At 47.8% G+C, this 25,845-nt stretch overlaps 8 protein-coding genes across 8 annotated transcripts; 5 read left to right on the plus strand and 3 right to left on the minus strand.

Moving 5' to 3' along the window:
- Window positions 1–1,389: 1,389 nt before the first annotated feature.
- SERLADRAFT_456543 (uncharacterized protein) lies at window positions 1,390–2,742 on the plus strand (the record flags this gene model as incomplete). Its single annotated transcript, XM_007313342.1, has 1 exon — window positions 1,390–2,742. The coding sequence occupies one exon, from the start codon at window positions 1,916–1,918 to the stop codon at window positions 2,621–2,623; it is 708 nt and encodes a 235-aa protein (XP_007313404.1).
- Window positions 2,743–5,682: 2,940 nt separating this feature from the next.
- SERLADRAFT_456545 (uncharacterized protein) lies at window positions 5,683–6,572 on the plus strand (the record flags this gene model as incomplete). The annotated part of the gene is made up of 1 exon (XM_007313343.1): window positions 5,683–6,572. A coding segment is annotated over one exon (585 nt), but the record flags the coding sequence as incomplete, so codon positions are not given.
- A 1,186-nt stretch (window positions 6,573–7,758) lies between these two features.
- SERLADRAFT_456546 (uncharacterized protein) lies at window positions 7,759–9,317 on the plus strand (the record flags this gene model as incomplete). The annotated part of the gene is made up of 1 exon (XM_007313344.1): window positions 7,759–9,317. One exon carries the CDS (start codon window positions 7,780–7,782, stop codon window positions 8,980–8,982), a length of 1,203 nt encoding a protein of 400 aa, XP_007313406.1.
- Window positions 9,318–10,488: 1,171 nt separating this feature from the next.
- Window positions 10,489–17,420, minus strand: SERLADRAFT_405258 (uncharacterized protein; the record flags this gene model as incomplete). Its single annotated transcript, XM_007313345.1, has 13 exons — window positions 10,489–11,358; window positions 11,415–11,843; window positions 11,905–12,132; window positions 12,194–12,310; window positions 12,372–12,479; window positions 12,540–12,800; window positions 12,855–13,077; window positions 13,262–13,319; window positions 13,387–13,408; window positions 13,439–13,484; window positions 13,699–13,757; window positions 13,833–14,368; window positions 14,765–17,420. 13 exons carry the CDS (start codon window positions 17,418–17,420, stop codon window positions 10,489–10,491), a joined length of 5,613 nt encoding a protein of 1,870 aa, XP_007313407.1.
- Window positions 17,421–21,283: 3,863 nt separating this feature from the next.
- SERLADRAFT_365183 (uncharacterized protein) lies at window positions 21,284–22,079 on the minus strand (the record flags this gene model as incomplete). Its single annotated transcript, XM_007313346.1, has 2 exons — window positions 21,284–21,737; window positions 21,796–22,079. 2 exons carry the CDS (start codon window positions 22,077–22,079, stop codon window positions 21,284–21,286), a joined length of 738 nt encoding a protein of 245 aa, XP_007313408.1.
- A 133-nt stretch (window positions 22,080–22,212) lies between these two features.
- Window positions 22,213–23,073, plus strand: SERLADRAFT_456557 (uncharacterized protein; the record flags this gene model as incomplete). Its single annotated transcript, XM_007313347.1, has 5 exons — window positions 22,213–22,486; window positions 22,554–22,627; window positions 22,679–22,702; window positions 22,752–22,870; window positions 22,920–23,073. The coding sequence occupies 5 exons, from the start codon at window positions 22,224–22,226 to the stop codon at window positions 23,040–23,042; spliced, it is 603 nt and encodes a 200-aa protein (XP_007313409.1).
- Window positions 23,074–23,283: 210 nt separating this feature from the next.
- SERLADRAFT_433165 (uncharacterized protein) lies at window positions 23,284–23,909 on the minus strand (the record flags this gene model as incomplete). Its single annotated transcript, XM_007313348.1, has 4 exons — window positions 23,284–23,403; window positions 23,470–23,612; window positions 23,676–23,720; window positions 23,786–23,909. The coding sequence occupies 4 exons, from the start codon at window positions 23,907–23,909 to the stop codon at window positions 23,284–23,286; spliced, it is 432 nt and encodes a 143-aa protein (XP_007313410.1).
- Window positions 23,910–24,507: 598 nt separating this feature from the next.
- Window positions 24,508–25,800, plus strand: SERLADRAFT_433166 (uncharacterized protein; the record flags this gene model as incomplete). The annotated part of the gene is made up of 7 exons (XM_007313349.1): window positions 24,508–24,532; window positions 24,584–24,681; window positions 24,735–24,820; window positions 24,881–24,888; window positions 24,945–25,070; window positions 25,557–25,703; window positions 25,754–25,800. 7 exons carry the CDS (start codon window positions 24,508–24,510, stop codon window positions 25,798–25,800), a joined length of 537 nt encoding a protein of 178 aa, XP_007313411.1.
- Window positions 25,801–25,845: the final 45 nt, after the last annotated feature.

Below are 25,845 nucleotides of genomic sequence, written 5' to 3' on the forward strand. Positions count from 1 at the left end.
CAAAGCTCGTGATGAAGAGAAGGAAAAGCGAACGCATGAAATAAAGGAGGGACTCGCAGAGCCTGCACGTCACGAATGGGAAGAGCGTCTTGAAAAGTCAAACTTGACAGAAGAGCAATGGACCGACATAACAGACAAGGAGCAAGAGGAGGTGATAGCTGTCTTCACGGGGCTTTTCGGTGACGAAGAAAATGAGGAAGAGGAGGAGAGCAATGCCACCGCTACCTCCACCGACGAAGATAATGTGGCGTTTGAAGAAATAGCGAGAGAGGTTTTGCAGCAGCACAGGGCAAACGAACCTGCCACTTTAACGCCAACTGCTGGTACATTCGAGTTTGTCAGTCCCACGTCGTTCTACAGCGAACGTACTACCCCATCGCATTCGGCTAAAGGTCTCCCTCCGTTATATCCCGTAAGCCATGTTCCGATATCATGTAGTCCTAGGAATAGGAGTATTTGGACTGATACCCTTCCTTCTCAGGACCTTGCTGATACTCTCAGTGGTTTTGACGAGAGTAACCATCATGCACATGCATCAGGATCAAGCAGTGCACCCAGCGTTAAATCAAGTGGATGGGGATTCTCGGGGTGGGCCACAGAAGCTGGTTTAATAAGTGAACCGGCCAAGAAACCTTCAGCAACACCTGCTGAGACTCGTCCCGCCACCGCAGATAAAATGTCCAGACAATCATCAGTCGCATCCAACCACCCATCACGCAACAGTCCTCAGACGCTATTCGATAACGCATCTCCTTATACCACCACTCGCAGCCCTCCCACAGCTACAGAAAAGTTATCTCCTGGCACGCAATACATCGGGCCAGTCCTCCTTGATGAGGATGCTTTGCGATCGGAAGACGAAGCTTTTATGAACTTCAAGACCGATCTTCGAATACAGATGATCGACGAGTTTCATAGGGAAGCCATCCCAATCGAGGCTGAACTAGTACGAAGCTTAGTCGTGCCGGGTCTCTCCAAAGAGCTTCAGAGGAAGTTGGTTCAAGATCACGAACAGAGCATGTTGCTGCTTCGTGATGAAAAGGAGACACAGAGAAAAATGCTTGTGGAGGTGGAGAGACAGAGGAGAAGGGAGGACATATTCCGGCGCCAAAAAGAAGCCACTCAGCGATCGACACGTTTCGTTGATAAGGATGTTGGAAATGGTGCTCGACAGCCTTTGAAGACAGTGCAGATGAAACAGGATAAACCCTCCTCTCACGTAGCTTCAGCGTTCCGATCAAACGTTAAGCCGGAGGAAAATTTGCGAGAGGGTATCCTGTTCAGCAGGAGTGGTTCATCTGATACATACTGGGATCCTCGCCAGAACATCAAGCAAGAGGAAAACCAGAAGACGATGCAGACCAAACAGGATAAACCCATTGCTTCAGCGTTCCGATCAAACATTAAGCCGGAGGAAAATCTGCGGGAGGGTATCCTGTTCAGTCGGAATGGTGCATCTGATACATACTGGGATCCCCGCCAGAACATCAAACAAGAGGAAAGCCAGAAGGAGAAGGATGGTATTCTGTTTAGCAGGAGTACCTCCTCTGAGGCCTCGTCTACTCCTGGAATTCGTGGAATCCTTAAAAAATCCAATGGCTATCGCGCTCCGGAGCCATCTCCAGTTGAAGTCGAGATCGCACCTGTCATCGCACCGGTTGTTGCGCCTGTCGTCGCACCCCCTGTCGCACCCCCGGACGTTCCTGCTGAAGCTCCAAAGGGCAAGAAAGGGAAGAAGGGTCAAAACGCCAAGCAGCAGGCGAAGAAAGCTGATGTAGTAGAGAAGCCTGCGGTAACCATACCTCCGCCTGTGGTACCTGCAGCGCCCAAGCCAGTAGTCAATGGGAAGTTGGGAGGGAAAAATAATCAAGCACCAACGGCCCAAAAATCGGTCAGCAGTGCTCAGAATCAAGCCATGGCCGGTCCTTCCAAGGTCAACAAGACGGCCACCGCTAAGTCCATGAAGGCTACCGTCGAAGACATTGTTGAGGAGACAGATGATGAATGGAGCAAAATACCCGTAGAGGAGGCGGAACCAGTGCCAGAGATCAAAGGCGATGACATCGATGTTGAGGATTCTGGCGAGGCATCATGGTATGGCGCAGGGGAGGGTGGATATTGGAGTGGTATGGCGGGAGGCACCATTCCCGAAGTATCTTCAGAACAAGAACCAAAGCATGTGCGGTGGATGCCACCTTCGATGGTATCAGATATCGAACCTAGATTCACACCGAATGCGGCTGCCAACATGTTCGATGCCGGGGATGGTGATGACATGGAGCGAGAGGTCTTCTATTACGCACTTTCTGGAGGCGCATTTACTACCGATGGGTTCTCTGCGCCTGGCGTACCCTCTTATCCTGAGGATGATCAAACTGAAAGCCCAGGGATCGATTTTTCCTCAGCCTTTCAGGCTGGATTCCCCGACTTTGGAAATAAAGGGCAGAAAAGCGAGGACGTGAAACCGGTTGTAGGGAAGGGAAAGGGAAAAGAAAGAAGTCGACAGGAGTCGTCGTTTGGTACCAAAAAGGCCCAAGAGACCCCATGGCCTAGCATGGAGACATGGATGAGTGCTTCATCTCGAATGGGAGGCCAGAGTTCAGGATCAGCTCGCTTTTTGTGAAGGGATTGGTGATTTATTTGATAACTCGTATGCTTATCTATAGCTGGTTCTTGATGCTCTCGTTGCTTTCTTGCTGTTTCTTCGTCCTATAGTGCAATGCAGTTGATGATTTCTTGACTATGTGTGCTCGAGATTTGACCTAGCTGGATGCGTGGAGGTGGGAGAGAGTGGTAAAGAGTGGGATTAAGGTGAAAGAGGGATGTTATCGATACTGGTCAAGCGAGAAGGAGCTTTTCTGACACGTTGCATTAGAACTGCAGAGGTGTCATAACACGAATTTTGTCTTGAATGAACACCGCGCGACGTGTCCGGCACGTGCGATCACGTGATGGTGTGCTCTTTCTTTATCTAGTCATTCGATCACTTCACCGATCACAACGATCAGAAAAGTTGCAACCCAACGGACTTGACGCGTCTGGAATCAGAAAATAGCTTTCTTCACCGTGTCTATATAACATCTGTAGGACCTATGTGAGAGAATGAGGCCAAAGACGCGATGGCACCATATGATACAAGTCCAAGTCGCCGCGTTCATTTTTGAGTTTTTGGCCATGCCAGAAGGACGCTGCTTGATAGAGGCCACGAGGCAGATAAACAATGTCTACTTATCGCCCTTGAGCTTCCTCTCGGGAGACTTACAACAAAGAAGTTTAGAGCTACATTTTCGGAAAGATAGTGACGAAGCGGACCCAATTCGATGGCCTGAGAAACATGCTTATCATTGTCAATCAAGCTTGGATTCATCATACTAAAGAAACATATCCTTGAAGAGACAAAACTGTTGGCTACTTCGTCGATAAAATGTGCATGAACAGTCGTGGGGTTACAAGCATGGGCTTCATTTCTCCGATTCCACTTCTTCGGCCATCATCTGCGTCAAAATTCTTGCCACGCTCCCACCCAACTCCACCACTAGTCCTCGTTCCGAGTCCAAAACCTTATCTAAGATCCTCGAGTTGAACTTGTCCGGATGATATCTCAGCATCTCCATCTTCACCTTGTCGCGTCTAGTCTTTCCATCTAACCCTGGCCTGAGAGGATGAAATACGAATTCCTGTACCAGATTATACGTGATTGCATGGACTGGAGTGTTGTTGACAAGAATCGGCCATGGAAGTTGTGCGGCCATGATTGAGTGATGCGGTACATCCGACTTGAGTTCTGCCCATTTTGCGTCATATAAAATAAACTGTTGGATGATCGCGTCGTCATTCTTCTTCTGCATGGCAGCTTGAGCTGCTTCTCTAGCTTTCCGGAGTTCTGCCTGGCGGATTGCCTCCTTTCGCGCTTCCTCTTCCATGGCTTTGCGATATCGTTCCGCTCTCTCTTCAGCCTCTCGACGACAGCGTTCAATATCTGCCCGTAGACGTCTCAACGTCTCCCTCCGCTCTTCTTCAGCTCGCCGAGCTTCCTCTGCGGCAAGTCTCTCCTCTTCTCTACGTTTTTCCTCTGCTATTCTCTCCTCTTGCCTACGCTTCTCTTCAGCTATCCTCGCCTCAACTATCCTCTCCTTCTCCCTACGTTTTTCGTCAGCCTCAGTCTCCTTGAGCTGCTTCGCCTTCTCATCCCTAGAAGACAGTTCCTGAATCCGTTCTTCGTCAAGATCAGCTGCACGCAGCATAACGTCACGATGTTTGGATAGCTCATTGCGATAGACATGGTCTATCCTCAAAGCTTTAATCTGCTTCAGGAAAATGTCATCTTCAGCGTTCATGGGACCATGGCACATCGTCTCGTGAATTTTCTTTTCCATCTTGCTCAAGTCCTTGCGAGCAGTCACCCTCGCCCTCTCCTCAGGGGACATCCGCACCTTACGATGTTGATCATCCCTGGCCTGTGCTTTGGCGCGAAGCGGACCAATGGCAGGTTCAGCATCATGGAATATCGGCCGCACAGCAGCTGGATCTAGGTTGAGATGCCTCGGCCCCAATTTGTTGGGACTCTTGGGACGCGTAAAAGGGAATGGGGTAGGAGGCTGCTTTTGCCAGTATGCCGGAGGAGGAGACGGGAATTGGGGTTTTTGGATGAACTGAGGATGTTTGTGGAGGGTGTTGATAGAAGGGTAGCCTTCGAGGGGAAGGCGCTCTGTGGGCGGGGCATTGTCGTCGAAGACGGGCTGGGCGTTGTGCATCGGGGTTGACTTTGGCTGAGTAGGGGGAGGAGCACCGAACGGAAAGTCGCGTCGGAATGGACGAAAATACGGTTTAGGATGAGCGGATGACCTGTGTCCTGTAGACGCGCAGAAAGGGACCTTATATGGGTGATGTTGCGCGCGTTGATATGGCTGTCGATGCATCCTTGAGGTCGAAGTCTTGCAGGGGAAGTCTTGCTGGTCGATCTTGATGGTGTCTTGCGATGTGGTTCTGGAGAAAGCGAGAAAGTTGCACGTTTTGGTAGTATGCAGAATTTATAGGTGGCCGCTTGGCTGGACGCGAAGTGTCCACACCTGAGTGCTTAACTTTCCCTCTGGAGACCATATTCTGGCCACTCAGAAGCGAAATCTTCAGACTCCGCGATGAATAGGTGGACGAGCTCAAGTCTTTTGTCCCTGTGGACGTAGAATTACTGGCGGATTCTGCGTATAGCTTCCCCATTCGTTTACGCGTTGTTTGCCATGGTTTGTTCGAAGGGTGGCCCAAGTCATTTGAAGTCAGCCTTGTGATAGTTCACTGCACGCAACGAGTGGGAAAAAGGCTCGACATGACGATATTGCACGAATGATGAGCTTCGATCTTGGAAAAAGAAAGTCGAAAGGTTATAGGCTATCTGGCATGGGATTGCTGCCTCAGTTTCGGTGCGGCTCTTACGTTGCGAGTATCCAGATAGCAAACGCTAGTCTGCAGTTCTCGCCACCCTAGTTTCTTGGAAGGAAGGACAAAGGCGCTGGTCAATGCTTGATCCGAACGACAGTGCCTTAACGAGTCATGTGCAGGCAGTGTTGGACCCGACACTTGGCCTCATGGTTGCTTGTACCAGCCACGCTTCCCAAAAAGGAAAATTACGGCGTGTTTCGTCCAACGCTTTATAAAAGCTTTGTAGACAGACAAAAGTGGCCCCCTAACACAAAGCGATACAAAAGCGTTTCCTTGCTCGTGCCACATCTATTGAAAGAGTGTCAAAGCAAAATCCCAAGCAACGTCAAAGCATCGTTAGCTGAAAAGGTATTTTAGTAAAGGCGTGAATAGTGAGAGGAGACCAACAACTCAACAACTCCCACAACCCAGCGCTCATCTGCTGCTAACCAACGCCAACACTTCCCCGACGTCGATAGAACTCTGCTAGTCTCAGACCTTCTATTCTCTTCCATTTTCACATCAAACTACTAGCTCGTTGACTCTACCCACTCCCCCTTTACATATTACTATGCCTCCAATTACTCGTCGTGCTGCCCGTGAGGCAAGAGAAGCGAGAGAAAAGAATTATTACTTGATATGCACTGACGTCGACGGTTCGAAGGTTGAGATAACTTTCTCTGCCACCGGCGAAGGCACGCATACGAGGTGGCACTACCCAGACCCCCCTGCCAGAAAGCAGACGCCCATAGCCGAACAACCAGAGCGCAATTCACCTTCGATTCCATACCCCCTCACAGAATACGACTGCTTCCCAGATCCATTGCAGCGATCTCTGTCCGAGATGGCAAATCCAATCGAACGTCATTCGACTCCCCCTCGTGGAAGTTCAGGTAGCCAGTGGCCTCAAACTCCACTTCCCCAGCGCACCTTCGACGCTGGCTCCGTCATCAGGACGCCTGTAAAGAAACTTCAACGCAGTCCCGACCGCATCGGTTGGAATGGCGTTAACTTCTGGAAAGAGGACGAAAGTGGCGTATTGTCGGGACGAATGTACGTAGATGAAGAATCCGGGTCCATCCGCTATGTCCCCAACCACGCTGCTGCAGAAAACGTCGACATGACTAGGTCCCAGGTCGTCGAACGTCAGCTTCTGGATGACGAAAAGATCTTTTTAGCGCAGATCGAGAAGTTTTTTGATCGAAAGTATAGAGAGGACGTGACTAGGCGGATGGTTAAGAAGGAGGGATCGGATAGTGGTTTTGAGGATATGGACGAAGATACGCCGACGAAAGCACAGGGTCACCCAGGGTTTGGAGCTCTTGGGTCGCACGGCACCGTTATCATCGAAGAGTCTGACGAAGAGGAGCTCGACGAAATCGAGTCCGAGGATGATCCCATGGACGAAGACTACCACCACCTCGGACCTGGTGGGGAGAAACCCGACAGCTTTGGGCGTAGACTACTCGGGCCAGAGGGCACGACCATCATCGAGCCTTACTTCCACCCCAACGATAGATCTCTCAGCGCTACCCCGGCGCCCACCGAGATCGACGAAGACGAAGACAAGGAAAATCACGAGAACGGAACAGTTCGTTTGGGAAGCGTCGTCAACACCACCGGCACCGTCTACGAGGTCTTTTTGAGGCCTAAGAAAGCTAGACAGGGTAGCGTAGGCCCAAACGGTTCCCCCCTCCGGAACGCCAATGTTGCAGGTCCTTCGACCGAGTCTAACAACCGTATGAGGAGAAAACTTGGGCCCCATGGAACTCACCTTATCGACCCTGTGACCTACCGCGCAATGACTCCTTGAGTCAGCTTACGCTGGTTTCCTTCATACTAAGCATAGCATTTATGGACAGTGGAGATGTTAAGGAATAGCAATCATGATGTACTTCATACACACGACACGTTCTTTTTCCCTTTTTATGATCATCTATGAAGTTACGCAATTTTGTATGCTTTACAGTTTTATGCACTCCAATAATAATCCTGATACTCACCATCATGAAAATAAACCTTGGAAGTTAATACAACTGCGATATGTATCGTCCACCTCGCGACTTCTCAGTTAATCTAGAAGATCGTTGGCGATTTTCCATTTCGTTTACCACACGTTCTCCATCCCCCTATAGCAAGGTTTCCTCGTCTCAAATTTTTCTGAAGCCAGCACTACTGTGCTGATGTTGATATTCGATGATACGAGACAAGAGAAAAACCTAAGTTATCACGGTGAGCACAAAAGCGACATTTACAAGCCTTGTTTCTGAAACCAAAAAAGGAAATTCCGGCATGGAACTGTCGGTGGTAGCCGGTGAGCCCAAGGATCCTCCGCAATCCCACGTATTTTGGCAGAGGACAACCATGGTCTCCCCACCAAAGCCCTGGGAGCGCGGTTCAGTCGCAGCTGCACCCTCCCATTCATTATCAACATCAGCGACTGCACCGACGACGACGACGATACCATCAGCACCATCAGCACCACCCCCCACCCTTCCTTCTTCATCCCCATCAGCATCCTCATCTGAGCCTCCTTCCATCCCCGCACGACCAGCAGCGCTATCTAATCCCTCCATGTCGGCGATGGCATCACCATACAACTCGCTTCAGTCGTCATACAACTCGCCTTATTCTTCTTATTCTCGCATGGGCACATCTTATTCCCCCTATGGAGGAGGAGGAATGTATGGTGGTCTCGGAGGCTATGGTGGTGGCATGGGCACTTACGGTGGCGGGTATGGGGGTTATGGGATGAACAGCATGTATGGAGGCATGCCTGGTATGGGTGGTATGGGCATGTACCCTGGCGGAATGGACCCCAACAATCCATCACTCACCCAGAGCCTCGAGTCAACAACTCAGCAAACCTTCACATTGCTGCACTCGATAGTGCAAACCTTCACTGGTGTCTCACAAATGCTCGAATCCACGTTCATGGCGACTCACAGTTCGTTCTTCGCAATGGTGGGTGTGGTCGAGCAGTTTGGGCAGCTCAGGAACGCATTGGGGAGCGTCCTTGGCTTGTTTGGCCTGGTCAGGTGGATGAAGGACTTAATTTCTGGACGGGGAAACTCTGCATCCGGTGGCATGCAAAACGAGTTCAGGCAGTTCATTAATGGAAAGCCTGTACTAGGCCCTGTCGGACCGCCTGCACCGAAACCAAACAAGAAGCCCCTTATCATATTCTTCCTTGCCATCTTCGGTGTTCCTTATGCCATGTCGAAACTCATCAAAGTCTTGAGTGAACGAGCTCAGCAGCAACAGCAATTGCAAGGTCAGACAGCTGGCGCTCTGGGTCCCTTGGATCCTTCAAAACTCCAGTTTGCTCGGGCACTGTATCCCTTCACACCATCAACGCCCGCCGAACTTGCATTAAAAGAGAATGAAATTGTAGCCATCATGGGAAAATTGGATCCTAACACCGGAGCTGAAGTAGATCCTAGGATGGAGGTGGAGACTGACTGGTGGAAAGGGCGGACGAGAGAGGGGAGAGAAGGATGGTTCCCGAGGAAATGGGTGGAAGTCCTGGCGAGGAGTAAGGTGGAAGATGCTAAGAAGGTGGATTGAGATGAGTTATATATTTTCTTGATACTTTCGACTTCGCTCTTGGATATCACTTTTACCTTATTCTGTCCTTACTGTCTTTCCTTATTCTGATTGTCTTTTTACGATTATTTTATCCTCAGTACTGTGTACATGCTGGGGAACATATCTTGTTGTCACAAGGTCTTACCGGATGTAAATGTTGTGGTCTTGAGCAAGTGTCAGTACCTCGTTGAGTATTTGTACAGTTGATACATTGCAACCTTTACGGAAATGAAAACTCAGTGCACAGTCATTAATACTAGTATGCTTGGATCATTCCAAGAAACATGTCCGCAAATATACTGATAGATATCCAGATACAAATGTTCTTGAGTTAGTGTTACAAGTTCCCATAGCTATTATCGTCATAGGTTTGGATATCGTGATGATCATAAACAGGATTCGATCCGATCTTTCACATTGCTCCTTCGCTTCTTGAAATGATATACCTGACGGAGATGCACGAATGTAAGCTCAAATAAAGCTATGTGCATGAGAAGCAATGATTCACCAAGCATGTATGATTCCTGGTATCCACCCAAGAATCGTCAAGCAAATATTAATCCAAAAATCTATGTCAAATACAGGTCAGGTGTGACCACGACAACAGGATTGAAACCAAGCGTACCTGCAGCACATCCGCGTTCTTATTGATAGCAGCCGCATAAGTTGAAACGATATTACTTTAAGAAAAATGAGTGAGGGTACACACTGAAGAACACAGCGACGGGTGGTAGTGCACTGGATCCCATTCAAGTTGGCACGTTAGATATTGCAAATCAACTTGAAGAATCTCAACTCAAAGACTTACATTGCGAGGAAATACAGGATAACATCCCCTGTGGATGATACTTTGGATGCCATGATGAAAGATTTAGTTAAGGAGGCGGTAAGAAAGAAGATTGAGCCGCAGTAGGCGTTTATAACTGTGCATTCGGAGGTTGCTGGAGTTGTGCTGGAGCACGAAAGTGCTACCACATACACGCAGCTACGTCATTTCAAATCTGGATCACGTGAGTATCCATTATAGGCAACTGTCGCAGAACAGAGCTGAAATTCAAGTCCAAAAAACCAGTGGAGAAATCTTTAATGAGTTAGGATTGACCTTGCAACATAATCAGAACAGAGACAAAAAAATATCACGTTTTCATAATTGTCAACAAGCCAACAGAGACTTAGTGACGCTCCAAAATCGACCTTGAAGCGTATATACTGCACCAGAACTGCATCCCGATGATAGGATAGTAACTCGAAATAGACAAAGCTAGTAGATATATCCGGTCTATTGAATATAAAGTATATGTAAACCCTCTGTCAGCTCGATTTTTACGTTCGTGGGAGGCTCCCCCGTGAGACTAAGCCACAAACCACGAACCAAAGCAGACCGAAAGGCAACAGACATCACTTTAACAGACCCCTCACACGCCCGAGCCATAGATGGGGGAATAAAAAAATCACTGTCGAGCTAAACGCTGGGCAAAATCTGGTTCAAGTACAGGACCACGACGTTTTGACCGATTTAGCGAATCGTTGCCATAGGATATAAGGGCTTGAGTTTATAGCGACGCGAAGCTTTTCAGCCTCTGCGTCAAATTTCTGGGGAGCTTCGAAAGCGGAGGGCGGAGCTCGTGCAAAGATAGGACAAAAAAATTCGCTTCCTGAAACAGACCACGAAGTTTCGAGGCCAGCGCAGGCAAAATCCAGAGACAAGGACTCGGCAAGGCGCACCGCACCGAGGTTCACGTGATTAGGATTGCAGTGGCGTAAAGCGAAAGATTCGGCAGATGAGAACTTGGCGGAAGTCTTTGGAAATAATTTTCGGAAGAAGATGGACCGCGAAGGAGAGGGTGCCTTCGTTGCAAGACGAGACATATGCCGACCCTTCTTCGAGGTGATACAAAGTGTATCTGCCTCGGTGGAATGATGGCTGATGCGGAAATGCTCGAGGTTCTTGCCAGACGCAGGCGTATGATCTTTGCCGACGTACGATAGATGGTGGTCCTGGAAAGCTGCACCATCAGCCAGACTGATATCAAAGAACTCGTCGGTGAAATATCTGACATCTTCAGATTCGCCAAACATGACTAGACTAGAAAGGTCGCCACAACTAAGGGCAGTACTTGAGGCGACAGGTTCAAGCTCAAACGAAATGGAGGTCATGCTGAGCGAACTGGTGCGGAGAGAGGGATTCGATGGAGAACTACTGGTGAAAATACATTCTTTTCCATAAATGTAAATGGAATCGACGATGCAATTTCTCCTGGGGACACTATCATCGGAGGCGATAGAAACAGCTTCTGTCATGAGAGAATTTATAGCTGAACAGTAGGAGGATCGCTTGTAAGCTACTTCTTGAATCTAGGTAAAGGTGGTAAGATTTAGCGTTGAGGAGTAATGTAATTCCATAAACTGACTCCTCTTCTAGAAACCCTTATTTCGTCAACTTCATCCTGGATCTCAAATACGTCATCACCAATCATGATATCTGTATCATCAACTGCATTGATAGGTATACCACGATTCTGGAAGCAACCGTTAATGATGCCAACAGGCCGACCTCTGATAGATCGTCCGGTTAGATATACACCCTTGCGCCTTTGAATTCGTTCAACGGATGCAGCGTCGTCCTTGTTACGAGAGCGGCCATAAAGAGAGTTGGAGGGAGTAGTAGCAGGAGTGCAGAGAGACAGATTGGAAGGAGTGGAGAACGTACTGGACGGTGTCGAATAGCCGTCAGAAGAGAAAGAGTAAGCAGGATTGAACTCATAAGAATGTTGGCTGGAAGGGGTAACGGGAACGCTCGTAGGTGAATCGACTCGCTTCGGGGAAGCCTTCATGATTTCCTAAGAGAAATAATAATTAGGATCATGCCTTTATGAACTGAAAGGATTCACTTGCCTCAACAGCCAAAGCCAGTTTTTCGATATCACCATCACCCTCTTGCCAGTCCAAGCACGCAGCCGCGAGATTCGCGCACGTATCGTCCGAGACTATATCTCCTTCTTTTGGGGGTGAGCAGGAAAGTGTTTTCTTGATCTCACGTGCCCTTTCTTCGACTGTAATCTTCGGGTTCTTCAGAGAATTAACGATAGTTGGGCTTTGTTCGACGCCACAGTGATCAACGGAAGGAAGCTACGGTTATAAAACAGAGGTACTCAATGACGACGAACGTAAATTGGGAGTTAATATTTACCATAGTGGACTTTGCATGGGACTCTTCGACGTTTGACCTAGAATTCTGAGAAGGGCTAACGACAAATTGACCACAGCTTTGCTCAACACCGCGTTTGCCTTCAAAAAGAACTTGAAGCTATGATAGCAGAATAGGATTGCTTGATAATAACGAGCGGAGGATGAAAGGGAATACTAACAGCATGATGTTTTATAACAGAGACCCCTTCGACAGTAGCTTTAGGCTTCTGTGAAGAGTTCACGACAACTAAATTTTGCTCAACGCCATGGTAATCTTTAGAAGAAAGCTGTGGTAGTGACAAAGTGTCTTCATTATCAACGAGCAACAAATGGAAGTGAGCACTCACAACAATGGGTTTCGCAACAGGGACCATACACTTGGCAGGAGGATCTATTACGAAGTCCGTCCCACTCTCCTCTTGCATAGGCATCGTATCTTTTCCGTGCCAGGTATCAAGAGACGAGATGGAGTATTTCGAAAGAGAAGACTGGAAGAGACAACTACGGCGCAGCTGTTGGACGTTGCTACAGAGGTCAGAGACCTCAGGTTGGGCCACAGCATCCAGATCTCCTGGGGGTCTCTTGGAGTGAACGAACATGCCGCGTGTCTGAATACCGAACGTGTCAGAAGAATATAGACACTTCCAGAAATTGTAAATTACCTCCTTGTCACCTTGCACCAGGGACATTTGTATGTTCACTCCTTCTTTAGCTGCCATGTCTTTGAAGGCGTCGGCCATAGTGTCGATGAACAAGGCCTCGAGTCCCTGAGGCTCAAACCTAACGAACATGGAGTTGATGGAACCATTAATGACGAGCTTGTCGACGGAGGTAGGCGGTTTGCTTCTAAAGACTTTGAGGGCGGACTTGAATAGAGGGGCCATTCTAAAGTATGAATAAACGAGTGGATGTACTTGAAGATGGAGAGCTTGAATATTAGAAGAATTTGGAGAGCTTGGAGAGCTTGAAGAACTTGGAGTTACTGAGGGAAGCGACAGTGGGTGATGAGAGGGAAAGAGCACTTGCTATCGACGTTATGGCCTCAGATCCGGACTAGAATAAGACTCACATTCTAGTCTGATCCATAATACACTCCGGTATGTCAACGTTGACCAGTGGTCGATATACTGAGAGGAAAAGAAAGTTTGCTCAGCTATAGTTGTCAGCCCACTTATAAAAAGTTATTGCACGTACCGAGTCCCAAACCCTTGAATACCTTGAGACGTGTAATCAAATCATTACGCACTAGATTAAAACCATTACAGGACGCTAACGGTTTTCTATCGATGGGCCTTGGTCACACGTCATACGGTCGAGTTTCAAACGAAACGAGCAGTCGTCTCAGACGAGTAATCATCCAAGCGCCTCGGCCTAAGGATTCAAACAGATGCACTTGATGGCGATGCCTTGCTGTCATATCAAGAGAGCCTTACTATAGAACAGCAGAGGTCGGTTTCTTAGCCTAAAGATTCACGGTATCTCAAAAGGCATAAATCTTAATCTGACCTCGTCCCTTGGTCCATGGTCATAACTTGTTCACTTTGGCGAGAAGTCATGATACAGGTCTGAAAGAATACAGATACACCCACTATGCGTCAAGCGCCGATGTGTATGAACACAATCCTTTGGTCCAACGGCACCTCGTCCTTGTTTACCACCTTCGCCGCCTTATTCAGTGCCTTTGCGGCGTTTGTGCCATCAATACCTTCGCCAAAAAGGACGTTATAGAATTCCGAAACCATATAATGAGTAGTCTTGTCGTCGACGGCAAACATAGTGCCGATGACACTCCGAAACCCAGAAAATTGTATACCTGCCGCTAGGTGGATGACTTCGTCAGGCGTATTCTTGTCACCAACAGCGGTATGGCATGCCGACAGAAACGCAAATTCTGGATGAGCAAGGTCCGCATGTATAATGTCCAGTAAGCGAAGCGGTTTATCGCGTAGGGCAAAAGATGAGTCGAAAGGTTGTGAGATATCTTGCTTTCCGTGACAGGCTAGATGTACCCAGCCGTGTTCGTGCATTTCACGTAACACAGCATCCGACGTGCTTGCACTACCAGTCAGCTCGGAGTAAGACATCGATGCTGGAATAAGGCTCCTAGCTAACGCAAGTTCCTTGTCTATGGACTTCAACTCGAGCTCGGGACTACCTTCATTTGGCTGCGCCTGACCTATCGCGACAAATGTATGTGCATTGGAGTTATTTGCAGACGCCCTCCTGGAGCGTATGAGTGCAGATAGTGTCGGGGTATAGGAAGAGATATATAGGCTTGAGAGGTTAAGTTGACCTTTACGATACGGTCCAGCACCATGCAATGGTAACGACGTCAGCTTAGAAGTAGGACACCACCATATACGAGATCCTATAGGTACTAAGTCTTTGAGCTCCTCGACAATGGGATGAACAATCATTTCCCAAAGTTTGCGCAGGATAGGTATAAGCCGCTTTTCTCTTATTTATTCCTCGCCAACAGCAGGGGTACTCTTCAGAGCGTCCGTGAAATCAGAGGACATTGCGGAAATATCTTCTATGGTAACTCGAGGGAGATTGACAAGACGAAGCTGACCGTCACTCATAACGATGATAGCAGCACAACAAGGTTGACTGATGTTTACAATTATAACAGGCCCGCAATCAGCTACGCTCCTGAGTTCATTGAATGGTGTAGGTTCAATGAAATGCTGGAAATTTTCGAATTTACGAATGTTGTTTACTGTTGTATTCCATTGTTCAGACGTATGTCGATAGAATTTTGCCTTTTCTTCGAACGGCAGGTATGACTCGTCCGTAACCCTGGAAGAAAAGGAGTTTCCACTCTCCAGTAGTTTGCTCAGACGTTCGAAGCCTTCAGCAAGCTTGCACCCATCTTCGCCCAAAAGGCGAAGACGATCAAGTGGAGTCCTCAGTCGTGCAAGCTGTGCCCACAGTAAACCTCTACCTTGCTCTAAGAGCTCTACAGCAGTATCCAAGCGATTTTCTTTTATTGCTTGTGCTGCAGCCTCTGACGCTAACGATGACGGTGCGGATCGCAGAGCCTGATGACGTGATTGCATGGACGGCGTAGACAGTAAGTAGCGATCGAGGAGAGTAACAGAGGTTTTATGGGCCAATAGGAGTGATGAGTGTTGCTGCTTCTTGGCTTCTGATATCCAAGACAAAGAAGCCTGGAACCGTCGCCACGTACCACTCGTAGCATGATTAGCAGATCGTTCGTGGTACCAAAAAGCCTGTTGCTGTTCGTCAACGTCGTGGGATAATGTATATCTTGCAATGTGAGTTAATGCGAGATAGTTATAGATTATATAGAGATCTGGGTGACCTTCGGGTAGAGCCTCCATTGCAATATGGAGGTAATCGATGGCATTTTTGAGATCGGTGATATCTCCCTGCTTCTGGAAACGAAGGCGGAGAATATTGGCTTGAGTATAAAATATTGACGGTCGATCAGGATGGGTTTGAGGGCAGATATCAAGTGCAGTCTGACAATGTTCGGTGGAACGATTGAGGTCTACTGGATCCTCCTGTTGCAAATAGCGCACAACAAGAGCATTCGCTAAACTCACTAGCGATAAAAAGTGCTTCGGATGACCAACAGGGCGCAACGCCAAAGCGCTCTCATAGTGTTGCACAGCAAGCTCGATATCCTGAGACATTTTGTGTTGTTCGAAGCGAGTTAGATAGGCATTGGCAATATTTGTGTGTGACACACAAAGCTTAGGGTGGTTGGGAGGATGGGATTCCAGTGCCGCACGATATTGCTCAATTGCTAGCTCCAGGTCTGTTGAGTCCCCCTCACTCTGAAAGCGGGAAAATAGAGCATTTGCAAAGCTCATCAGGAGCCACGAGCGGTTAGGGCTATCCGGAGAAAGCAACTGCAGCGCACTGCCATAATGTTCAATGGCGAGCTCCAGATCTGCAAAATTCCCTTGCTGAGAGTAACGAACTAAGAGCGAATTTGCCAATTCAGTCAATGAAGTCGACCGCGCAGCATGCCCTGGAGGTCGCAGGCGCAAAGCCTCGTTATGATAAGTGAGGGCAAGTTGTAGATCTTCCAAGTCACCTTGTTGATCAAACCGAGTTCGGAGAGCTGTTGCAAAAGTCTGAAGCAGCAAGGAGCGGCCTGGGTGGTTGGGGGAGCGTGAGGCCAGAACCTGACCACAGTATTTAATGGCTCCAGATAAATCATTTGCGTCTCCTTTATGTTCAAATCGAGTGAAGTAAACATTGGCCAAGTTAAGATGCAGTGTATCATGATCCAGCTGGGCCGCAGGAGGCATCTTCAATGCACCTTCATAATTTTCGATAGCCAGTTGGAGGTCCTCAAAATTTCCATACTGCATAAAACGAGCTCGCAACGCATTACCAAACACCATGAGTAGCGAGCGATAGTGGCGATTTTCGGGAGGGCACATAGTGACAGCAATCCCGCAGTACTCAACCGCCAGGTTTAGGTCTGTCTGACTTCCTGCGCGACTAAAGCGTGTAAGAAGCGCGGAAGCGTGGTTGGAGAGTAATAACGGATAGTCAAGGGATTCACGAGGAAGTAAATTTCGAGCTTCCTCGTAGTGCTTAATGGCGAGTCCTAGGTGGGCAATTTCCCCTGCCTGGTCAAAATGGACTAACAGAGCATTGGCAAGATTCATGTGCAAAGAAGAGCGACTTGAATGTTTGGGTGAACAGACTGCTAGCGCTTCTTTATAATGTGTGATGGATAGTTCCAAGTCTGCTCGGTCGCCGAGTCCATCGAATCGAGTCTTGAGAGCAGTGGCAAGATTCATGAGTGACATCGGACGATCCAAATGGCCTGGAGGGTGGAGACCTAACACGCTACCATAAGTGTCAATACATAACTCTAAGTCTGTGTAGTCCCCCTGCTTCTCAAAGCGAGATCGATATGCGTTTCCAAGTGTCGTGAGTGCCGAGGGACGCCACGGATGCCCTACAGCATAGAGTTGTACTGCTTCGCTGCTGTGACGAATAGCCAGATCAAGGTCCTCAGATCGCCCTTCTCCCTCATAGCGCGTGAGTAGCACGTCAGAAAGATTTAGAATTGACGATGAGCGATCAGGGTGTCCTTGTGGGCGTAAATCCAGAGCTTTTATGTGGTAGGTAACCGCGAGATCTAAATCTGCAGTGTCCCGTCGCCGCTCATACCGAGCCGTAAGGGCTAGGGCCGAGTTTTCAAGCACGTTGGCACGGTCGAGATGCTCTAAAGGGAGCATCGTTAAGGAACCAAGATAACAACTGATAGCTTCTTCAAGATCCTTTAAGTTCTCTTTCTCCTGAAATCGAGTGAAAACGGCATTGCCGAAAGACAACAGAAAGGAGGAACGGCTTGGGTGCACCATAGGACACAACCCCATTGCCTCTGTGTAATACGTTATACTAGTGTCCAGGTCGTAAGTATCCCTTTGCACGTCGTATCTAGCACAATGAATGTCTGCAAGATCCATCAGGACAGAGCAGCGCTCAGCTGGGTTCAAGCTGGATGTCTGCAGTTTAGCTGTTCCACGTTCAATAAGCGAATCCAAGTTCATATCATCCTAGCCAGCATCACATCGGAACCATCGAATAACTTCAGATCAGCGTTCGGGCCCAAAGATGTTACAAGGCTCACCTCCGCCATACTGTGGGATATAACGATCGCTAAACTAAAGCCAATCAAATTCCTGAATGATGGATTCTGCGAAGGAGCCTATGATGTATGGGTATCGGCAAGCCTTACCATTGACAAGTTTAAGCCTAATGTGTTGGCTATGGTGAACCACAAAAGGTAGGGATATCGAATTTGGTATTGTGTCCCCCAGACGTTATTTGTGTTTCCGTCACGACAAGATAGAACACTACCTGCGGTTTTACATCGCCCAGGTGCTGACAACCGCCTCCTTGAACATTGCTTCACATTGTGCGCTTATTTGAACCAAGAGCCTCGAGGACAGCGGCGCATTCTTAAGGAACCAAGAAAAGCTGAGGTGCTGAATGAAGCTCTAGAAAAATATACTTATCAGACATAACCAATGCGTTAGGCTAAGGGTCAAAATAAACCCTAACCCGAGGGCCCTCGAGTGGCCCGGCGACCCTTTTGTGGAACCGCATTGTCAAACAAACCTGAACCTGAATTCTTGCCTTTATGCTTCTTATTCCTTCATTTTGACTACATATTCACCATGGGACCTCCTCGTCGAGCTCGTTCAAATTCATCTGTATCGAATTACAGCCCTAATCTTGTACAACGCCAACAGCAATCACCATATCAGCCTCCAGCTACACCGTCCCAACATCTGGGCATGTCTCCAGCTTCGAGGTATCACCACAACATGAAAGTCCTTCGACGGCGCGATCCTTCAATTGTATCTATATTTGATCAGTTCAGCCATGTCTGCGTCTATCACCACAACGGCGACAAATGGGAGAAGCAAGGCTTCGAGGGCAGCATGTTCTTGTATGAGCGGTTAGTTTTATGTTTCCTCTGGTGGCTTTCTGTTATTTTAAGACATCTGACGCACGAAATCTACAGCAACTCGTACCCTCCTTATGGGTTCTACATCCTCAATCGAGTGGGAATGGACGATTATATTCAGCGACTTTATCCGGAAGATAACATCGGAGCGCACGGAAACTATCTTATGTTGCGCTCCTATCCCGAGTTCACAGCTCGTAGATTAGCAGAAGCACGCACTAAATTATCTCCTTCTGAACATGAGGGCGAGTCCTCCAAATTTGCGAAAGAATATAGTATCTTAAACCCAGAAAAACTGCAAGACATGGATAAAGGCAAATCACTGACGGTGGGTCTGTGGTGCTTTGCGACAGACGCCCGAGAGCCTTTAAACGACGTAATGCTTCGGTATGTTGGGCGCTTATTGTAAAAGAGATAAGAAATATTCTAATGTTTATGGGGAGAATAGACTACACTCGTATATTAAGAAAAACATACCCTACCCGGAGGAGTTTAGATATGGGCCGGATCGACCTCCCCCTCCTAACTTGCATTCGTCGACTCGCCCTAACGGTATGCGTAATTCACACATATGCTGCATTTGGTTTCTCATGGCAATGATGTAGGAAAAACACATTCACGCTCAGTATCAAGCGCATCTGATGCAAGCATATCCGAAGTAGACGAAGATCGGTACCGAAGTTCTTCTGCCTCTTCCAGCTTGCATAGAAATGGAAAGGCGAATAGTAATGGACATGAATCTGATCTGGATAAGTTATTCGCTAAGTTAGGAGGTGGACCACCAAGTCAGGCGACGAATACTCCCTCGACTGTAACAGTTGACAGCCTCTTCGCTTCCATAGGCAGCATAGGTTCAACGCAGAAAAAACCAGATCCCATCCCTACTCCTAGCGCCACTCCTTCCCGCGGACTATCTCTTTTGGACACTATCTTTGCGTCCGCGACCCCACCACCTGCTCGCGATGGCCGCGTAAGCCGCGCAGCTTATCAAAATGGTGTATCATCCCCGCCGTCTTTACCAGCTTCTACACATTCGCAATCCTCGTCTTCGTCGATGTCTTCTTCGCTTTCGGTTCATAAGCAAACGGCACACATAGTATCTCCCACACCAACGACTACGTCAGTACCTCAAATCCTGAATCAAGATGTTATTTCGTCCCTTTTAGGTCTTCCACCCTCACGTGCTTCTTCCGTCGCAGCTAGCTCGTCCAGTTCGCGCCTTTCAGGGAAAGATCGATACGAAGGAGATAACGAGAGTAGTGATGGTGATGACCTTGGCGCATCTGATGGTGGATATTCAGAATCTAGCACTGTTCTAGACGCAGACGCTGATGTGAATATAGAGCTGCAAGCAGCCGGCTCCTCTTCTGGAATACCTCTGTTGGCTGTCCCCTACGACAACGACGAACACAGACAAGCAAATGGCAACATACTCGGTGATGCCACACCTCGAGCAGCCCTTCGACCGATGAGTTCAGACATCACTGCGGTCAGCGAGCTCTTGAGTGCGTGCGCTCCATCCAGTACGTCTTCTACACGAACTCGAACACAAAAGCGCACATCCCAATCCCTTTCCGCACCTCTTCTCAAAGTCCCTAAAACTCTAGCTTCTCCATCCGCTAATACCACCCCTACCATTGGCACATCATCCCTATCGCCAGCCCCTTCCGCGAAGACAATTACCGCCCGCCCTCTTGTCCCCTTCGAGGCCGACTCAGAGTTATGGCCCTATCCACGCGCTCCAGTCGACGATCGCGCCCTGGATGCTGACAGCGACGTTGTAGAACTCGACTTTGCTGATACCAGTGCTTTGAGAAATCCCCATGCGCTCTCCCGTCATCTCCAGGACCAGGATCTCTCCAAGGGAAAAAAGCAGAAGAAGGGTAAGAGGGAGCGCGCTGCAGACCGCGAGCGTGAGAGAGAAGAGATAGAAAAGAGCTGGGATGTCCCTGCACCTCCGGCTGCCTCCCCGCCTCCCCGCTCTGTACCATACTCAATCCCCTCTTCACCTGAATATGCCAGAGTCCCTAACGGGAACGGGAAGGCAAAGGAAGCACGTGGTTCAGCTTCTCAATCAGCTTCCGGTATAGTCGACAAGTCACAAATAATCGACACAAATGTTGCGTATGAATCCATGGCGTCTGGTTTTGCGCTGCAGGAGAGGAAAATGGATCTTAAACCGTTGTCAAGGAGTGATTTTTTGACTCTGATCCATGTACGTGAATTCTTTTTGTTCATGAGCTGTGGTGCTTATTGTTTGTATCACAGACTGACAAACAGTTTGTTGATACTCTTTGGCGTGACTATACGTCTCGATATGCCTGATCAACTTTTCACGAGTGTCTGCTTGAGTGTAACCTGCAATTCGCGCAGTTTTATTTTGATCTTGATTGATATTATTTCTTGCTCGTAAATCACACAACTGTCTCGCTCCTTGTTATTTCACAGCCTTCACTACTAGTAAAGCTCCCCCGCTGCCCCGCTCCTTCTACATTCTAGTCTGTATCATTGATGTGCTCACCTCTTTCGTATCACGGCTCTGAATTAGCATGTTATCTCTCATTTATCCTGTCGCCGTAGTGGATACCGAAAACGAAATGATTGACATTGTATTAGGTAGTTTTATTATGCCACGTCTGTGCTCGTGCCGATGCGTGGAATGCTCGACTGGGAGTTAAGTATCTGCAGGGCAGCATCCCTCCGAGTGTTCTGCAACTTCCACATCCAGTTCAAGTCCCGTTGAACTTTGAGTTTTCTTGCTCGCTGTCTCCTCTTATTCAAATGACTCCAATCCTCTCCATGACCCACGGCAGCGGATGTGAAGCGCGGTGGTTCAGGCTTCAGTAAGGATTTCTGGTGCTTTCCAGATGCACTTGGTTTGGGCTTCTGTTTGACTTTTGCTTGCCATAACCAAGTGTTGACTGCGGTGGAGAGCAAATCTCCTTGTTGCCGTCGCGCAGACTTTGTCATTGTCTGCAACCTCTGCTCAACCTCTGCTTGCGACAGTGTACGCTTCGTGCACACTTTCTCCACAACGTTACTCGCAGCTAGATGTGGTAACACGATATTTTTCAAGTAACTAGTCGCATTATGACAAAATGAGCGAACGACGCATGTAAATGACAAGTAGGACGTACCTGATTGAGCGTATAGCATGTTTCGGATGAGGAGGTTCTGGAGGAGGCTGTCTTTCCAAACCACGTCTAGATTGTGCCTGGCTGATTGGCTTCCTTGGGACAAGACGCTGCAACGGTTTGTCTGAGGACGGTGAAATGCCTGTCTTGTTCACCGCGATGTTGAATATATCTTTGGTGGAAAGAGGTTGAGGTGAAGTTGCAATGATTGAGCGAACAAGTTTTCGGGCGACAGGTGTGCATTGTCGACTCCATTGATGAAGGCTGTTCGGGAAACTAGCCGCCATGCTCAATGTAAAGTTTTGCAGTGGACTGTCCTTGAAAGCAGCGGAAAAGTCACTGGACGCGGGCTACTCTCGCCACGTGCAACTCGCGTGCGTGGATCTCAAACTTGGCCGAGCTCAGCAACACACGGCAGACGCCGACCTCCCATGGCAAGAACTCGTAAAGCCAAAGTCAGTTCAGCGAATGCTACCTCGCCCAAGGTCGAGATACCTGAAGACGAGCAATGGCGCTTGATTGACGAGAGCGGTATCCTGGACAAAATCCAAACACCGGGTGTAACTAAAGATATTGCAAATGCCGAACACACGACAGTCCGTGCGGAAGAAGAGGAGACACCACTTGCAGATGAGATATTCAGTGCAGCCATTCTCATCATGCCCTTTACATTCTTCTTCCTTTTAATGGACATGTGCGTCTCCGTCTATTTAGCAATATAATTGGTCTCGAGTGATGTTTTCGGTCCTTATGATTTGAAGCCTGATCCACCAACAATACGCAAGACAACCTGGATTCAAAGAGCTAGCAGGGAGACTGGCAAACAACATTCCCAGTACGTATTACGCCACGTCAAAATATGGGTGAAGCTAATAGGGAAATGTAGTACTGTCTCTTTTTGTATTTTACAGTATGTCAATCGTTCTTCTGCAGTTGCCTATTTGCTGAACGGATACTAGCTTCGCGCCATAAGGCTGACCGACGCACGCAAGCCCTTCTATTTCTCATCTCACTCTTCGTAGGTCCAAGGATGATTTGGCTAATCAACCGTGGCTCATGGCTAGTCAATATGCGACAAGTATGTCCTTTCCTGCGCTGAAACTCGCGACGTTACTGAATTCCCTCAGTGCCCTCCCTTTGCCACAGTTTGGCTGTACGCTGTTGTGCAGATGAACTTGGGACTAGCGGTAGCAAGTCTGATTCTTATCTTCGGTTGGGTATGGTGGTCGGGCATGAAACTCCTCCTATAGACGATGACTAGTAAAAACTCTATGGACATTCAACCTTGCAACAACCTTTCTCGACTTAAAACATGTATGAGGACATTTGATTTTATAATGGAACAGTTAAGACCCGTGCTAATTGACAAAATATGTATCTGCTAAGAGGATTTAGCTGAAACCCTTAGATGCCCCGTAACGGCCACTCGTCAAATGTCAAATGTCGAATTTGACTGTGAGACGGACGCAACGTTAATGATAGTGGCACAGATCATATGATCGCTTTTAGCTCGATAGTACGCTCCACGAGATTGTATGGTTGCATCTCGAGAGCACCTTTTACGAGGATCGTGGATACACCAATTTGTGCAAGATGAAGGTACTGCAAAAGCTGAAGGAGTTGATTCAGATGATATATGGTGTGTGAATACTGCCTCTACTTGATAGTACTACAGACAACACTAGCTTGCAGTGCTATCTCAGCGTCTGATAGATAATTCATTTGATAATATGAAATATCAACCTTGTCAAAGCACCAGAGCCTGTCGACGTTGCCTATTACGTCTTGTGACTTCAAGTTGCAATCTTTTAGTCGCATCACTAGGGCTATGTGTGAGTACATATCACAGTCAAATTGCAACCTCATTGGTTGGAGAGGCAGACCAACTCTAATCCCTCGCCATCCAAAAGTGATGTTAACGTAGTCACCTGTCGGTGATCATACGTGTTATCCAGGGGATGCTAACCCAAATGGGGCACCTCGGGTATTTTACGTTTCCCGGCTTCCTTTTCTGGCCCTCGCTTGGATCTCCCTAATACGCCATCAAGAACAGCCTGAGTATCAAACATAAGAATTGCTAAGCCACCGTTGCGATCTAAGTCTCCCCGCCATTCCATGGTGGCTAATCGCACGATACCAGCATACCAGGCTTACAAGCTGTCCTTGAGCTGTCCTGCGATTAATATCCGAAGTTTCAGAGGCCATGTCTCTGACTTCGCCTCTGTGCGTATCCCGTTGTTCGAATAGAAGTAGAAATTTAACCGAACTATGATTTTTTTATTACAGAGATGTAAACACAATTATGACTGTAATATCTACTTGTGAGTGCACATTTTTTCTTATGGCAGTTACATTGAGCTTTATCTGTATTTTGTTGCAGCCATAGCATTTTATGACTACATTCTTACCTTTGCCGTGGAACTCGACCGATTTTGGTTGCGGCCTACCCGTACATGGGCTACTTTTCTTTTCTTCGTCAACCGTTATTTACTTATTTTGGGGCGTGTCCCTTTGATGATTGCATCGGCTTCTGTGAGGCCGTTATATGGCATGCTTAGAAATCCAGTGAGCATCTATTCCCTAAACATAAGGTGTGCTATATAACCCATCCCTTTGTACAGGCGTCCGTGTGGTCTATTTACTTTGTTCTGCATGTGCTAAAAGTTGATGGATAGTAGCTGCCGCAACGTTCAACGTTACGATGAAATCACCATTATGCTTAGCCAAGGAGTTGGTGCAGGTTAGTCCTGTTTTTGAGCGCAGGGTGGAATTGATGTTAACTATTCATCAGTCTTGATGACAATGCGAGTCTACGCATTATACAACCAAAATCGCCGATTACTTTGCGCGTTATTATTGATTGCAATGGCACTTATAGCAGAAGCCTGTGTGAGTGGCAAGGCTTTCACGTGTACTTTGACCAGGCTGACGTTGTTATTTAGTGGGGCATTCTTTCAACGGCTCCTGTTACTCTTCCTCCGACATCTATGCCAGCAATAGGGTGTGATGACCCCCTTTCGCCACAACAGTAAGTTATTTCCCTGTAGAAGTGGCCTGACCTCACTTCTGTGCGTTTCGTTTTCATTAGAGATGTTCGTAAGTATGAAAAGCTTTATGACGTGGTGACGCCCCTGAGTCTTGGTATCTTCTAGGTCTAGCGGGATCATGGAGCAGTCAGCTGGCCTTTGATAGTCTAATCTTCTGCCTGACTCTTTGGAAGACCTGGCGTATCGGGTCAGTCGGTGGGCGCCCTCTGGTCACCATTTTGCTACGTGATGGTAAGTGGATTTTTGAAAAGTTCCAGTTGATAGAAAGGTCAATGACAAAGTTCACTTCACTGTTATGTTCATCAGGGGCTATGTATTTTGCGTAAGGCTTATCACTGTTTTACAGTTGAGATACTGAGGACACCCACAGGGTGATGGCCGCAGCCAATCTTGCCAATATCTTAACGTTTTTGGTATGACTTTTCCACCTTGTATGTCTTATTAAACTCATACTCTCCGTCTGTACCGGCAGCTTCCTCCTGTGAGTGTGCCCATTGGGTATCTTGGAATCATCCAATTTATAAGTTGTGTGTCTGCAGCTAGATAGCAGAGGTTCCGCAGCGAGATTTACAAATGTGTAAGTCATGATGGTTCCCCGCTGCAATGCATGTTTCCAACACTATGGCGCTAACTGGGTTTTTCTGTAAAATAAAATAAAAAGATTATCTGCGACGATGATATCACGAATGATGCTCAATCTTCGCGACCCTCGTTTAGTCAACGGCACAAGGTCGGGCTTCAAGGACGACAGCTTACCACCGGTTACCTCGGTTTTCTCCATGGAGGCTCCCTTGTCAGAAATCGATTCGTATTTACTATCTACTAGATATACAACGCGTACAAGTGGGGTCACAGGGGACATCGGTAGGTTTTCAGATTTATTGTTAGGCCTCTACTAATTGATATGAAAACAGGCACCATGGATAACACCCCAGAGACTTCTCGCCTATGTCGACACTAGAACTTGCATCCGTATCATGACACCTTACTTCAGGTTTATCTTAGA

This window comes from Serpula lacrymans (assembly GCF_000218685.1).
Source record: "Serpula lacrymans var. lacrymans S7.9 unplaced genomic scaffold SERLAscaffold_2, whole genome shotgun sequence".
Classification (NCBI taxonomy): domain Eukaryota; kingdom Fungi; phylum Basidiomycota; class Agaricomycetes; order Boletales; family Serpulaceae; genus Serpula; species Serpula lacrymans.